The 16,010-nt window shown below is 39.3% G+C and overlaps 1 protein-coding gene across 6 annotated transcripts in view; it reads right to left on the reverse strand.

Moving 5' to 3' along the window:
- Positions 1 to 16,010, reverse strand: part of CDK14 (cyclin dependent kinase 14) — a 334,071-nt gene that overhangs the window by 233,680 nt on the left and 84,381 nt on the right. For all 6 annotated transcript variants that reach the window (XM_069775346.1, XM_069775384.1, XM_069775377.1 and 3 more), the window contains one exon: positions 9,105 to 9,350. In XM_069775346.1, coding sequence (XP_069631447.1) covers positions 9,105 to 9,350 — 246 coding nt within the window. The remainder of the gene's footprint in view (positions 1 to 9,104; positions 9,351 to 16,010) is intronic.

A 16,010-nucleotide genomic window follows, 5' to 3' on the forward strand; every position in this document is an offset into this window, starting at 1 on the left:
TGATATTTCTTAACAAAACACCAAGACAGATCTCATTCAGCACAGGAATTACTTTACAAAACGAAGGAACATTACCATTTCCACAACATTTTCTCCATTTTTTTAAAAAAATGAAGCCTCACACATTAATTCAAACTCACAATTACAAATTGCTTATAAAGGTAAGAAGTTCAGACACTTCTTACCTTTCCTTTTATTTCTGCATTATAAAGGAGGTGGAGACTGACTGAGATAATGCAAAAATATGAAACTTTCCAAAACTTAAGTTTTAAGATTAAGGGGATCTAAATAAAGGGCTATGGAAGGGATCTAAATAACTTGAAGTTCCATGTGACTGCTGAAAATTATAACCACTCCAGCCTACTTTACTTTATTATTGCACTCCCCCTTTCATATAGTTATTTTTCCAGTTTCATGGCCATGAATTTTATTATTCAGATTTCTCCACATTAGTTCATCTTTTTCAACCATTTCTGTTAAAAAAATATGCCTTCTTACAACAAGATTATGGAACCAATTTTTTTTTTTTTTTTGCAAATGCTAATATTAAAATCAAATATAGAAAATTCACTTTTAAGTATAATTACTTCTTTTAAAGTATTTTATTCCTTCCAGTAAAATATACAGGAATACATATACACAGAGATTTGTGTTTGTTGAGTCACAAGAGTCCCATATTCTGCTTAGGGTATGGTTGACTGAAATACATGTAGCGAGTGAGACATACCCAGAGCACGTCAGATGTACAGGGCTTGCATCAGCCACTGACATATCTCACAAGCAGCAGACTCGCAAGAAGTTCCCCTATGTTTTAGAAAGCTGGTGCAATCCTCCAATTTGACCCAGACAAGATTTCTCAATAGAAGAGAGTACTAATTTTAGCTGGTTTTCAGCTAATTTTAGCTGAATGCACATATTTTGATAAATGTTTGTTCAGAGCTACTTTGTGAAGATCTAACATTACCATACTTCTACCACTATTAATTTTCCTTTCTTCTTACTCCTCCTTACACAGACATAGAATCATAGAAAACACTGACATAGAACAATTTAGGTTGGAAAAGACCTTTTAAGATCTTAAAGTCCAACCATAAACCTAGCACTGCCAAGTCCACTGCTAAACCATATCCCTAAGCACCACGTCTGTCTTTTGAACACCTCCAGGGATGGTGACTCAACCACTTCCCTGCGCAGCCTGTTCCAATGCCTCACAACCCTTCCAGTAAAGAAATTTTTCCTAATATCCAATCTAAACCTCCCCTGCCACAACTTGAGGCCATTTCTTCTTGTCCTATCACTTGTTACTTGGGAGAAGAGACTGACCCCCATCTCACTGCAACCTCCTTTCAGGTAGTTGCAGAGAGTGACAAAGTCTCCCCTCAGCCTCCTTTTCCCCAGGCTAAACAGCCCCAGTTCCCTCAGCCGCTCCTCACAGGACTTGTGCTCCAGGCCCCTCACCAACTTGGCTGCCCTTCTCTGGACAGGCTCCAGCACCTCCATGTCTTTCCTGTAGTGAGCGGCCCAAAACTGAACACAGCACTCGAGGTGCGGCCTCACCAGTGCTGAGTACAGGGGAACACTCACCTCCCTGCTCCTGCTGGCCACACTATTTCTGATACAGGCCAGGGTGCCGTTGGCCTTCTTGGCCACCTGGGCACCCTGCTGGCTCATATTCAGTTGGCTGTCAACCAAAATATGTCAAGCCATAACATGACTGTGATAAAAGGACAATCTCTGCCATGTCTGAAAACTAGTTATTTACTGAATGTGTAATTTTTTTGTTTAGTTAATTAAAGCCTTCAAATCTTTTCTATGAAAATTTTATCATGATTTGTTGGATATAAGCCAAAGTGAAATCTCCTCCCTGTGGCCACAGAGACTTGTATATACTGAACATCAGTGGGACTACTTAGGCGTAAAGAAGCCCGTTGCTCAGTGTTTATAGAGCTTTGTATTTGCTACAAAAAAAGAACTTTCAGAGCTAAAAAAAAAAAAAAACAAACCCACAGGTGCACATGTGACCAAGATTGAACTATTTAATGGGCAAAAAATTAAATAGGCAGTAAACAACCAGTCAGCAAGAAATTGATAACCCTGGAAAATCACTGAAAAACCACTGAAAAGTGAATTTTCATGCTAGGGAGAAATCTTTCAGGGAACTCAAATGGGAAAGATAGATAAATTACTAAGACAGAAGGGAGTAAAGGTCCTCATGCCTCTGAAGAATTGAATATAGTCCTAAGTCACTGTGAAAGTTAGCACAGGTTGTGCTGGATCATGTTACCCCCAAGAGGACACTGGCAACTGGAGCACAGAACTGTGCACGTCTTTCCTTTCAGGAAACCCATGGGAGTTTTACTTGTTTGCCTTTATGCTTCACTTTCCTTGAAAACAGTTTCCATTAAGGTAGTTTTCTTATTATTAGTCTACATTTTTCCCAGTGCAAGATTAGTCTAAGAGCACCACTAGGCATGGGGACTGAGCATCTTTAGCAGCACGGCTTACAGTAATAAAGATTAGATATATTTTTCCTTCTGGTTAAGGAAATACAGATCACAGTAATAAGGATAAAAAAAGTATGCCAGAATGCTGAGTGCAGAAATAGAAGAAGCTAGTATTTCAAACTGACATGAGAGTATTAAAAATAATGGAGAGAAAAAGAAAAGAGAGCAAACTGTCTTTTCTGACCAGGTCATTTCAAATAGCCATTTCATTGATATAGACTGTAGGAGGGGTAACAGGTTAAATCCAAGATCTTGCAGTATGAGTCCTTGCACTACATTGCCATGTGAACACCTCTCTTTCTCAGAAATTTTCAAAATCTATGTAGTAAAGAAAGCTCTAATGGAAAATTACACTACAAATCACCTGACTATTCTTACAGAAGCTGTGTGGGTTATGTTCTCATGCATTTTTCATAACTGCAAAACAGCTTGTGAATGTCCCACTTAACCGTCACGCTCCCGAGCCTAAGTTTTAAATAGACCTTTTTTTTAAAAAAAAACCCTGTAGGATATTAAACTTCAATATAAAACTATCTTCAAGAGAAAAAATATTATGTTCACAGTACCACTGTAAATTATTGAAAATCACAACTAAAGATCTGTTTTGTTACATGCCTCAAAAGAAATCAATTCATTGCTAGAAAAACTTGAAAGTAAAAGGTAGGCCAAGAAGCTTAACTGAGATTAAACCATAAGAACAGAAGATTTTTTTTTAACCATTTTATATTCTCTCTTCTTCGACACAACAGTAAAGCTTCTTTCACAAAACCATATGCAAATTTCACAGTAATTTCAGGTTGTAGCCAACCTACAATAATAGGTCAATTTGATCACACTTTTTTCTTTTTTTTTTAAACTTTGCAAGTTGGACTGTTTTCTAGGGCAATGTTCAAGGGATACAAAGATGTTCAAGAATCCAAACTGAGCCTTAATCTCAGCTCTCCCACTATAAGATCCCATCCTGTTGCTTACATCTTTCTAACCCTTTAACACACAGCTAAAAATTAAGAGCAACCTGAGCAGAAGTGACCATAGAGCTCTCTGTGAAAGGGCTGGATGCAGTTTTTAAAGCTGTTTACTTGTTCTCCAGGCTATTAAAGCACAGGAGCTGGACCAACTGCCACATTTTATCTGCCTTATCATCTAGAGAGTATCCCTCAGGTTAACGATTATTAAAGCCTCCCTTGTGCCAGAAAAGAAAAATCTGCTCTCTACACTGAACTCTGAAATTATCTTTCCTCAATAAAAAGTATCAACTAGGAAAGATGCAGTTACCCTAGTAATTAATAAGTTCCTAAAACTGGAGAGGATTGCATATACCTGAAGAGGAAGACAGGCGAGAACAGCATAAGAAGTGTTTAGGCAGACAGAAATGATGCCTAACAAAATGATGCCAGACAAAATTCTGATTTTAGTGTCTGCTTTAAAGTTAGATTTCTTATGCAATTGATTTACAATATGTTAATAGGATCCGTTCATGCTTTTTGCTTGCACTTTTTTGGAGGAAAGTTGCATATAACAGGACTGAAAATGAATAGAAATTACAGAAACAGAAGAGAGGCTGCTCTCCCAAAAAGAGTGCACAGTCAATGCAGTAAAGCATTGCTTATCCAATTATTTTTATCTGAATAAATTTTTTACATTTATGTGAGCTGGTAGAAGATTAGTGGTTTGCTGCATTTAGTTTTTAAAAAGTAACTGAAGGGTAGTACATATACCTTAGCGTGACATTTGAATTTATTGCCATGGATCTTAAGCCATTCAAGGAGAAGGAACTATCACTATGTAACTAAATCTTGACCAGATGGCTAGCTTATAAAACTTGCAATATTCTATTTACATACTGTGCAAAAGTACTATTTTAATGTATAAAATGTGTACATTGAATACAATAAAACTTCACCTTGCACTGGAGAAAAATAAATAAGGCCACATGCCTAAAGAGCATGGAGCTCAAATAAAACTTTCATGTTTGTTTTTGAGTTGCGCTTTTTTTTATTTTGTCCAGTTTATTTTGTAGTTTTACCATTTCTTCAGTTAGGGAGAAAAGAAAAGCAAGTTTCTTACCTCGGTAGGCAAAAGACTCAGCAAAAGATTTTTAGAAAGATACATATAGACAGATAGATAAGTACACACAACTATAGCTACATGTATATAACATACATATATATGTATATATACACACACATATTGTGTTGGGCTGGATCAGAGCAAAGGTTTGTCAAGCCAAGTTCCCTCCTTCTAACAGTGGCCGACAGGTGATGCACAAGTAGGCAAACACCTACTTCATTACCTCCAAGGTGAATATTATCCATTATTCTGATGTGATAAAAAGAGTAAGTCTGTTCTGCTGGAAATTTCATTCCATAATAACATCCAATTTAAATCGGGTTAAACAGTTTGAAAATCACCCTCATAAATGGTTTCTTATGTTTAAAAGGAGGTGGGAAGAAAATGCAATGCAATGTGGCTGGTTTACATAATGAGTATTTAAATGTCAGGTGGAAAGACTCTTAAGTGTAAAAACTAAGTTGGTCTTAAAAGAACAAAAAAAACCATGCTAACTTCTGTCTGTATGCTACTGCACTTATTAACAACACAGGATTTCTACTAGGTTGCAACGAAGTGTGACATTAACTGCAGAAAATTACTTCATGTTCAAGAGCAAAGTATTTATTTTCCAAGTGACAATCTGTGGGCAGGAACATGGAGTTCCAGCTTTCCCAAACCTGTGTGTGTATGTCCGTGTGCAGAGCATTTCAAAGGTACAGAAAACACAAAATGGGTACATGCCACCTGCGGAATATTATTTGGTGATCTTCAAACACTGAAGCCAATACCTAGCCAATACCTTTATCAGCTAGAGAGCTGATAAAGCTTGTGAAACTAATCAAAACAGAAGCTAATGCCCCAGGGCATTATAAACAAGGTCTTTCAGGTCACATCTTGGAAAATGTTAGTTCTGAGACAAATAAAAGACTTTCACCTGAGCAGAAGCAGTGATATGGAGACTGCAAGCCTCAGCCATGTACCTTCCGTAAGACATCACTTCCCCACCTGATGGCTACAGAGGACTTCAAATGATGAAAAGGAAGAGACTAAACGGAAGCCTTTCTCTAATTCAGTTCCTCTACTAATCAAGCGCAGAAAGTGCGAATTGAAGGTAGCATACATCTATCAGAGTATCTTAAAATAAAGCTTACAGAGAACAGAGCCAAAACTGAAAAACAACTACACAACTGTAGCCAATACGACCCAGAGGGCATAGCATGCTCAAGAACATTACAGAAACTGAAATGCCCATTCAGACTGGTATAATCTGTACAGCAGAAGAATTTCCAGAGAATCAAGTGTTAACTCAGTAAGGGAGAATATGTAGCAGTCCTCTGACAAGGAAGAAAAAGAAGTAATGATCAGAAGAGGAAGTAGCAAGGGCATCTGCTATACAACATCAGGACTAGAAAAAAAATGAAACCCAAAACCCTTCGTCGAAATTCAAGTGTAATTCAAAACCAGAGAATGAGAAATTCCTGCAACTAACCACACAGACATATGCTCAATGAAATGTGCATCAGAACATCTCCTGCCTGAGGCAATGTATTCAGGCTCTAGGGGAAGGGAAGCAACTTGATCATATCTCTGCCTTGGACATCTGAACGTAGGTCTCCCAGACAGGACCACGTGTGACCCGCAATCAGCAGAGGACTAACACCACCTTTTCCTGTGAAGTTCTGCTCTTTCCTCTTCATTGGCATGAACACTGACATTATTCCACAAGTTAATCCTTGCCAGGTGCTCTTCAGATCACTCCTTGTGAGGAAGAGTCACAAATGACAAACAATGCCTCCAAGCAGAAGGAAGAAATGAGTTCATCAAACAGAGCTATAAAAATCAGGGAGAATTATGGGAAGTTGAGAAATAAGAATTGTATTTCAGGAAATTCCTATGCACCTACTTTAACATGAGACATCCCCAGCAACTCTGTGTGAGTCAGCATAGAAGATTACCAAAAGCCTATGTTTAGCTAGGCCTCTAACCAGGCACATCCTAGTAGAGGAAGCATTAACATCATTTACATAAGAAAATACTGGGATCATAGGAGATTGCCTGGACACCGTAGAGTAGCAGCCCTCTGGAAGAGAACAAGATGCCAATAACACAGTTTCCAAAAAAGTCTGCTTCAAAAATCTGGAGGTGTTTTGGGTTTGTGTGGTGGAGTTTTGATAGCAGGAAAGGGGCTGCAGGGGTGGCTCCTGTGAGAAGCTGCTGGAAGATTCCCTGGCTCCAAGTCAGACCCGCCTCTGGCCGAGGCCAACCTCATCAGTGACAGTAATAGTGCCCCTGGGATAACAGATTTAAGAAGGGGAAGCCTGCAGTGGAGAAGGAGATTGGAATGTGAGAGAAACCTCTCTGCGGGCACTGATGTCAGTGAAGAAGGAGGGGGAGGAGGTGCGCTGGAGGAGGGGATGCCCCTGCAGCCCATGGTGAGATGGCAGGCTGTCCCACCCCCAGCCCATGGAGGGGAGCGGGGGAGCAGATGCCCACCTGTAGCCCAGGGAGGACACCATGCTGGAGCAGTTGGATGCCCCCCAAAGATGGCTGTGACTCCGTGGGGGACCCACGCTGGAGCAGTCTGTGACTGAAGGACTGCAGCCCATGGAAAGGACCCATGCTGGAGCAGTTCGTGAAGAACTGCAGCCCGTGGGAAGGACCCACAGTGGAGAAGTTCATGGAGGACTGTTTGCCTTGGGAGGGACCCCACGCTGGAGCAGGGGAAGAGTGAGGAGTCCTGCCCCTGAGGAGGAAGGAGCGGCAGAGACAACGTGTGATGAACTGACCGCAACCTTCATTCCCCATCCCCCTGTGCCACTGAGGGGGAGGAGGTAGAGAAATTAGGGAGTGAAGTTGAGCCAGGAAGGAGGGAGGGGTGGGGGAAGGTGTTTTAAGATTTGGTTTTACTTCCCATTATCCTTGTTTTGATTTGATTGGTAGTAAACTAAACTGATTTTATTTTTTCCCCAAGTTGAGTCTGTCTTTTGCCCGTGACCATAACTGGTGAGTGATCCCTCCCTGTCCTTGTCTCGACCCACGAGCTTTTCTTTATATTTTCTCCTCCTCATCCCACCAGGGCCGGAGGGGAAGGGGTGAGTGAGCGGCTGCATGGTGCTTTGTTGCCGGCTGGGCTTAAACCACGACAGGAAGCAAAGCAAATAAAACCCTTCAGTTTTAATAGAAAAGTAGTACATAAATCATTAACAGAAATCCGTAATAGTTTCTAAGAGGAACAAGATAAGAACAGCAGAGATGGGGAGCGAGTTAATACCACAAAAGAACTTTAGGAAAGACTTTCAAAAAAAGTCATTTAAATTGACAGTTGTAATGCCAAACAATAATCAGGCATCATGCTCAGGTAAACACGGTGCAAACCACTCCATCTATCCTTAATGATTGTAAAAGTTCTATGGTAAGAACTCCTTGTTATGGACTCATCTGGAACACACCAGAGACGACTTTGGCAGCAGCTATATAATGCCAGTCAATGATGAAAAAGCAAATTTGTTTTTGCTACAGATGGTTACATTTTAAAATGTAACCTTTTCTAAAAAGGACAGTCCCCTGGAGACATGGCATCTTATCTGTTAAATTCACATGGGTTAAACGAAGCTCATCTACAGAAAATGGATCTCTGTCATTTCTTCTTAGAAGTCTGACAGGATTCAGTCAAACTTCTGTAGGGAGGAGAGAAGATGTCCAGAAGACAGAGCAAAACAAAAAAGAAAGAAAAGAAAAAAGAAGAGGCAATCAACCATTTAAATTATTTCACGCCAACTAAGATTTGAATGTTATATCCATTCTGCTTAGATCTGTAGTCTTCAACTCAAAGGTCACATTATTATGGATTTTGCTTGCCAAAGCATAACAGAAATAGTTTTTCAATAATTTTGAAGGTCTTTTGGGGGCAATGTGTTCTGGGCATTATTCATGAAAGATATGACATTTTATTTATCTAGTTTATTTTAAAATAGTTGAGAATAAAACAACAATGATGATGTGTTGCCAAACCCTTCTCAGTTGTTTCTCTCTCTTCTCTCTCTCTCTCACGCACACAAACTTTCTAACATGGAAATAAGTGTTATTTTTACTACTTGATTTTAAAATGAGAATTTTAACACGTAAGCAAAATCTGTCAAATCTGATCTTTCTCTAAAACCTAAATCTAAAAATCAAAAAGGCAATTCATATGGTTTCCTAAACTTCATGGGAAAGAATTCCTCTTCAGAAATAAGCAACCCTTTGCAAAATTTGCAACATAAACATTATAGCAGCTGTAATGCCATGCCAGGATCAGGAGAGGAAAGTGCTTAGAAATCCCATAAGACACCCCAGCTAATATCTGAGAGGAATTCAAAATATATTCCTTTTCAAGTTCCATTTGCTTATACTATTTTATACATAACACTACAAATATATATGGGAAACATCTTTAATAGCAGCAAAGTAATCCAAGTAATCAATTCCTTCTTAAGCAAGAAAACATTTATCTGGTGTTATTAATTTCACCATTTGGTACACACACAGGTGTCAGGACTGTGCACTTACAGAGCTGGGGCTGGAGTGCCGCCTGACTTTAGGTGATTCCTTCCCTGCAGATGAAGTTTTGAAGTTAATGCAAGCGTTGTTCTCCGAATGAACTCTCTTCACTTGATTAGTTGGTTTCTCAAATGGATCAAAACTACTCTGTGTCCTCTGAACCCGTACTTTTTTATCCTCAGGAATTGTATCCAGAGGTTTGATCACTGAATCCATTCCCTGGCAGTTCCGTGTAGACATCTTTGTGACACATATCTGAAAGGAAAAAACAGCATTCATTGACTCTAACAGGCTTAAAGTCCATGTCAATCCATACATCAGCCAGCATCAAAAAAGGCATTGGACTTCATAAGCATTCATCTTCTATTTCTACATTAAAATAGGAAACAACACATGCATTTTACATAGGGATGCATTTTACATAGGGGACACAGAGCACAGTCATAACAATAAAAAGCCTATCTTTGTACAGTGTACTAAAAGATCCTGAAAAAGAAAGATGAAGAGAGGAACACACATAAAATTCATACGTTTGTGTTTTCTTTACGTGTTCTTAGCAACAATGTCACTTCACTTCTCTCTCCAATCTAGCCACCGATATCCGCAAGCAGTATTGATTTCCATTTGTTTAAAAGTGGATGAGACAAAACTTAAATAAATGATGGTAGTTTGTGTGTGCACTTCAGTGCTGGCCTGCCAAAGATCCAATACCGGTATATTATTGTATTTTTAAATAATGCTTATACAGTGTTATTATTATCATCACCATATGTCTCAGGGAAATCAAATCAGCAAATCAATTCCCAGGCAGTGAAACGTGAGACTGCAGCTTAATGGCACACTAAAGTGCAGAAGTTCGGTTCTTTGTTACTGTGAAGTATGACTCTGCCAAGCCCGGAAGACTGCAACTTGCTGCTTGAGCTACCAAAATACGCTACTGCTTGTTCAAAAGAACTAAATAAGCAGAACAGTGAGTTTAGATACCCCAGTCATGTATGTTTATGGTTTTAATTTTAATACATTACAATGTATAAGCCATTTTTTTAAATCACGCGGTTGGTAGAGGGTTGTATTTGAGGCCTCAGCTTCTGTTTTCACCCTTAAGAGACTCAACTTTACTTTGGGAAGAAAAGAAATAATTTTAGCTTTCAGGCTACAGGGAAAAGCTATGAAATGTGATGCAAGCAGATCTAAGAGGCTCCTTAAATCATAAGGCAAATCAAAAGAATCTACAATGTACTTTTTCTGTGATATTTGCAAGTATTTAAGGATAGTGTTAATTTGCTGTCAACCACGTTGTTCACATACATACAATTAAAGAAGCATAATGTTTCATTCAAGCACCTACAATCTAAGCATTTTTGAAAACTTGAATATGAAAAAAATTTTTTAAAAGTATTTACCATTACCATTTAATCAGGACTCTTCCCCCATAACCCAAAGCGTCTCCAATACGCTCCAATATGCTCCAATTCTCCAAGAAATTATTCTTTGCCATTTCCCTGGAGGAATTCTGTGCCTTGAGATCCAACTTACTTCCACTGTTTATAGAAATATTGGGTGAATATACCTTGGTTTTTTTAATGTTTTGTGGTTTTGATGATCCACTGTAACAGTAGATCAAAGACTTCTTTTGTACATTAAAAATTTAAAGTACATTTCCTGCACAGTGCCATCTGGGCGAACAATCATACACCAGGTCAACTCTAATGAAGGACATTACTAGCACTACAAATGAGGCTTTACAAGGGTTCACATTTCTTCTCATTAAAGCAGTTTCTCCAAGACTAAAACTTAACCAAGTTTTAACTGAGAAAAGGAATAGCCCCCCTTCATTCCAAATGATAATTCCCTCTCAGGCCAAAATTAAGGCAATTATGTAATTTTGGTCTATTACTTCAGAGAGAAAAGATATATTACTTCAGAGAGAAAAGATAAAGAGCTGCTGCACAAAGAATTTTTAATTAGCCTTCTTGTAAAATTAATTGGCTTCTTTTCCCTAAAACAACTTAAATGCACAGACATGCACCCACATACTTCTCACTGTCCTCTCCGGATCCATGGGAATCCACAGCTATAAACATATTATAGATAATAATGCCATGAGTGCTGCTTCTAGTTTCTTTTTCCACTGGAAAATCTCCATGTCTAGCTCTAACGTGGGCCAAGTAAGCATTGCGTTAAAAAAAAAATAAATGCAAGACATCTGTTACTATTGATCGTCTCTACTGGAAGCAATAATAGTTTGGAATTAGATATTGAAGGGAGACACTTCAACCTTCAGGTCACTTGACTGAATCTGGAGTAGGATAAAAATCCCCACAATCATCTTCTAATAGCCAACTTCAAACTTGCAAATGACTAAAACCACGATGTACACCAACCAGCCCCCCGCTCAGAAGTCAAACACCTCAGTGGATGCACAGGCTGAACACCAGCATCACCAGTGGGAAAGACTGAACACCGCAGAGAAGTGCAAAAGCAGGGGCTGCTCCCTTGCGCTCCTCTGCCTGCTCTGCAACTGCAGCGCTTCTCCTGCCAGCGCTGGCAAGGGGGTTCATTCATCACTTCTCCCTCACCTATATCAAGAGTTCCCTAGCAGAAATAAAACATTCTCTCCAAGTGACCACTGACCACAGCGCACTGTGAAGCCAACAGAGCTGAGCTTATGCTGTTGTTGAAGGGTACACATTTCCAATCCGTCTACCCTGCCTATAAAACTCTGAAGATAAACAGTATTTAAGTGGTTGTTTTACATTCTGTCATTGATAGGCCAAGTCCAACTTCATGCTGAAACTCTGCTCTGTGAAATCTGAAAGGAGCAGGTCTAAAACATCAGTACTGACCGCTGGCTGTAACTTCAAAATTACACAGCTTAAGGCTGCAGTAAACTCATTGGTAATTTCAGGACTCCCTCCATCAGCAAGAGCTACGCTACCACAATAGCCTTGCTTCTGCCCCTGGGCAGCGGGCACGCTGACCTGCCAGTCTTGTGTCCAGCTAATGGTAGAACTTATTCTGTAGTGACTTAACATGCAAAAAAGCAACAGTGTACTGAGCAAGACTGATGCATAACATATTCTGAAGATGTTCTGTGCATACAAGTGATCTTAGATTTCACTAGCACGACCAGATCACTTTTATGAACAGTAAAGATTTGAATTTTTCTATTACACTAATTCAGCCTTTCAAGTATCATTTTCCCCTTGTAGTCCATAACAAAAGTTATTCTTATAAATTTCAGCCTCTCAAATGATACATACAAATACTTAGCATCAGAAGCTCTTAGACCTGTGAACCACTGTCTACCACCTGGTAGTTCCTCACTGGTAATCAGGAGATGCCTAACCCACCCTCTTATTTCCAGCTTTCTTTTTGCATAGGAGAGTAAGGACCATTTTCCAGTTAAAGCATAGTATTTGTCACAAAGGACACATGTTCATTTTCAGCCTCTTTTGGATGCTCCTGTGTGATCCTCTGGGTGAGTCAGAATTTCCCTCTGAGTCCATTTTGCCATCTGTAAGACAGGACCTTTCTTTTTACACTATTCTATTTCATCTATTTTATCTACATAAGCCATAGGTTCTTCAGAGTGGGGACTATTTTTTTACTAACGCTACATGCAGAACAACCCTTGTGCATGCCAATGAAGACGACAATCCAGAAAGTAGTGGAAACTATCTCTTGTCAGTGCAGTCTCTGAATATCTGCATTAGCTACAATTACCAGAATAAAACACAAATTTAAACAAGTGTAAGAGCTCATGGCATATAGAAAGTCAATCTACATGATTCATCATCCCTTCTTGCCCTTCCTCTATAAATCTAAATAATGCTGTACTTAAAACAGTGGGGCTCAGACACTCATTGAGATGCTGCAAATGCCACCACAGTCCAAAACGGGTGCTACATGAAGATGTGATCAATGGCATCTTAACTATTACAAGTATTTACCTCAAATGTATGTAGAGACAACACAGGTGATATCTTGGTTTGTCATACACAAGATGACAATTATGCTTTTGTCGTGGTTTAACCCCAGCCAGTAACTAAGCACCTCACTCACCCCAGCCACTCACTCACTCCCCCCCAACCCAGTGGGATGAGGGAGAGAATCAGGAAAGAAAAGTAAAACTCGTGGGTTGAGATAAGAACAGTTTAATACAACAGAAAAGAAGAAACTAATAACTATAATAATAACAATAATAAAAGGATTGGAATATACAAAACAAGTGATGCATAGTGCAGTTGCTCACCACTCGCCGACTGACGCCCAGTTAGTTCCCAAGCAGTGATCCCCCCCAGGCCAACTCCCCCCAGTTTACATACTGGGCATGATGTCACATGGTATGGAATACCCTCTTGGCCAGTTTGGGTCAGCTGCCCTGGCTGTGTCACCTCCCAACTTCTTGTGCCCCTCCAGCCTTCTTGCTGCTTGGCCACGAGAAGCTGAAAAATCCTTGACTTAGGCTAAATACTACTTAGCAACAAATGCAATCAAGAGAAAAAGGAGGCAAGAACTTTTCAGTACGAATGTGATATCCATTTAAAAAAACTTCTGTCTAGCAAACAGCATGAGCCATTAAGCAATTTTAATTACTGTTTCTTTAACAAAAGTCATCATACAAGTAAACATTAAGGTATGTCAACACTTTAAGTGATTCTTGCCCCTTCAGGAGTTACTGCCATGATTTGGTACTTCTCCCACCAAAAACTACATTCAAAGCCTAACTTTCAGAAGTATAAACTATTTCAGAAACTATCTGGCTTTTAAAAGTGGTGCAATAAAGTCACAGTTATCACTTTCAGAAGAGGTATTTCTGCCAGCAGACCTCATAAGTATGGGGACCAGAGGAATGGGATCTTTGTTTATGCTTTCCCTCTTCTTTATAGGAAACAGGATTTAAAAATAGGCCAGTTAACTTAATACATTTAACAACATAGATTATTACAAGTGGAACAGGCAATACTTCAAAAAACTGTCCTGTAAGGACTGTTCAGCAGACATTACTGTCCTTCCAAACTTATGTCAGATAGTAAAGGCTCAGGGAAGTCACTGGCCAATCCACCACCTCTTGGGCATGTTAGTCACTGGCCAATTCACCATGACCTTGGGCATGTTAGGTGGCCCCAGACATCAAACGTAAGAGAGAGTACGGCTGCTTTCTGCCACCTAAGTTCCCGCCTGGCAGGAATCCCAACAGCAGTACCTCAGAGAAGCATGCCGAAAAACAGATGTTGGCAAAAACGGTGACAGAGGAGCAGGGACAAGGGGCAGATGATTAATTAAAAAAAATAAAAAAATAAAAAAAAATTCCACCATGTAAAAAAGGTAAAACAAAACAACGGCAATGGTATGTATGGTATTCACACCAGAGAACTTTACATGTAGGACATTCATTCACCAAGTCTCTGCTTCGGTTCCAAGATGAAAGTCCTGGAAAACCTAAACTAGACTCGAACACCCAATCTCCCTTTGGAAGGAGTCTTGCTCTTCTCAACAGAGAACAGAGTGATCCTACAGAAACTTATTTTTTGTGTTTGAAGTTACTGTTTGGAAAAACACTTCCAAAGCAGCACTCAGAAACTTCCAGGGACTCGGTGTCTTTCTGGGAAAGGATTTAATCTGAAAATAGCAATGACTGTTTCTACCCGGCGAGGTAACAGCATTAGTAGTTGAGAGTCCCTGACCCCAGCCTTGGAGAAAATATGCCTGTCATCCCAGGTACGGTCCAACAGAAGCACCTCTCCATGAACATCCTGCCAGTTACATTTCTCACATAAGAATCGTTAATGTTAAATACACAGTTGTATTTCCCCAAGTTGTTACACACACTCCTGCCAAACAGTATGCCAATACACCAAGTAGTCACCAGAGCAGCCACTGGTATCTCATATATTCTCCACACCCTGATGACTGAAATAAACCCACTTTTTAAATTTGTCCACAGTTATTTACTCAGTCTCAACTAAAAAGGTAAGATAAAAAGACAGATGATGAGACATAAGTAATTTTGCCACTTAAAAGCTACAGCACGAACAGCCACTTTGCAGTTGGCTGAAGAGCTCTTCTCTACTTTTGAAAGAAATAGCAAAGGGAAGAGTTACCTAGAAAATCAGAATATTCATGTCAATTCCAATATTACTTGACCTATCACAGATTCTGGCAACGTAAAGCAAAATAAAAAGCAGCCCCATTAAAGTTAGTGCAGTTTGGTATTAAAAGGTTTTTTAGTGTTTCTCCATGTGTTTATATTTATTTAAAGTAAAAAAAAAGCCATTACCACACACCTAGAGCGTTAAAGAAAGGGCACTTCAAAATTCCTAATCTTAGAACCACAAAAAAGCATAACATAGTTTATACTTTGCAACTTTCTTAGCTGCTGATCAGAATCAGAAGGCAATGCATGACAGACAACAGAACAGCTTGGACAATCTTTTTTCCCATCTCACCCTATTTAGTCTCACAATCAATTGAGAAGATCCCAAGGCTGCTGCTCTAGGGTAAACAGGCTTAGTCATCATTACATTAGTAAGGATCACTGGGCTACAGTTTCCTACAGCCCCACCCTAACATCAGAGTATCGTATCTCAAGACATAATGTCTTCATATAGCCACATTTTTCCCATAAAGACTACTGCTGAAGTTAAGAGACTGAAATCACAAGAAGTGTATTTTTGCTCCATGCATAATGTCCATAATAAGCCCCATCAAATAAATAAAAATCAGTATAACAATTCATGGAATAATTTCTAAATAAAGATGTCTCTTTGAATCACCTTATATCATTTCAAGCAATACTCCTTAATCTGCATTTGGGATTAATGTAAAAAAAAAAAAAAAAAAAAAGGTTTATCAGATTTAGTTATCGTGATACAGTTTCAATGCAAGATTTTTTTCACTTCATCACTGTCA

This window comes from Haliaeetus albicilla, chromosome 2, assembly GCF_947461875.1.
Source record: "Haliaeetus albicilla chromosome 2, bHalAlb1.1, whole genome shotgun sequence".
NCBI classification, from domain to species: Eukaryota; Metazoa; Chordata; class Aves; order Accipitriformes; family Accipitridae; genus Haliaeetus; species Haliaeetus albicilla.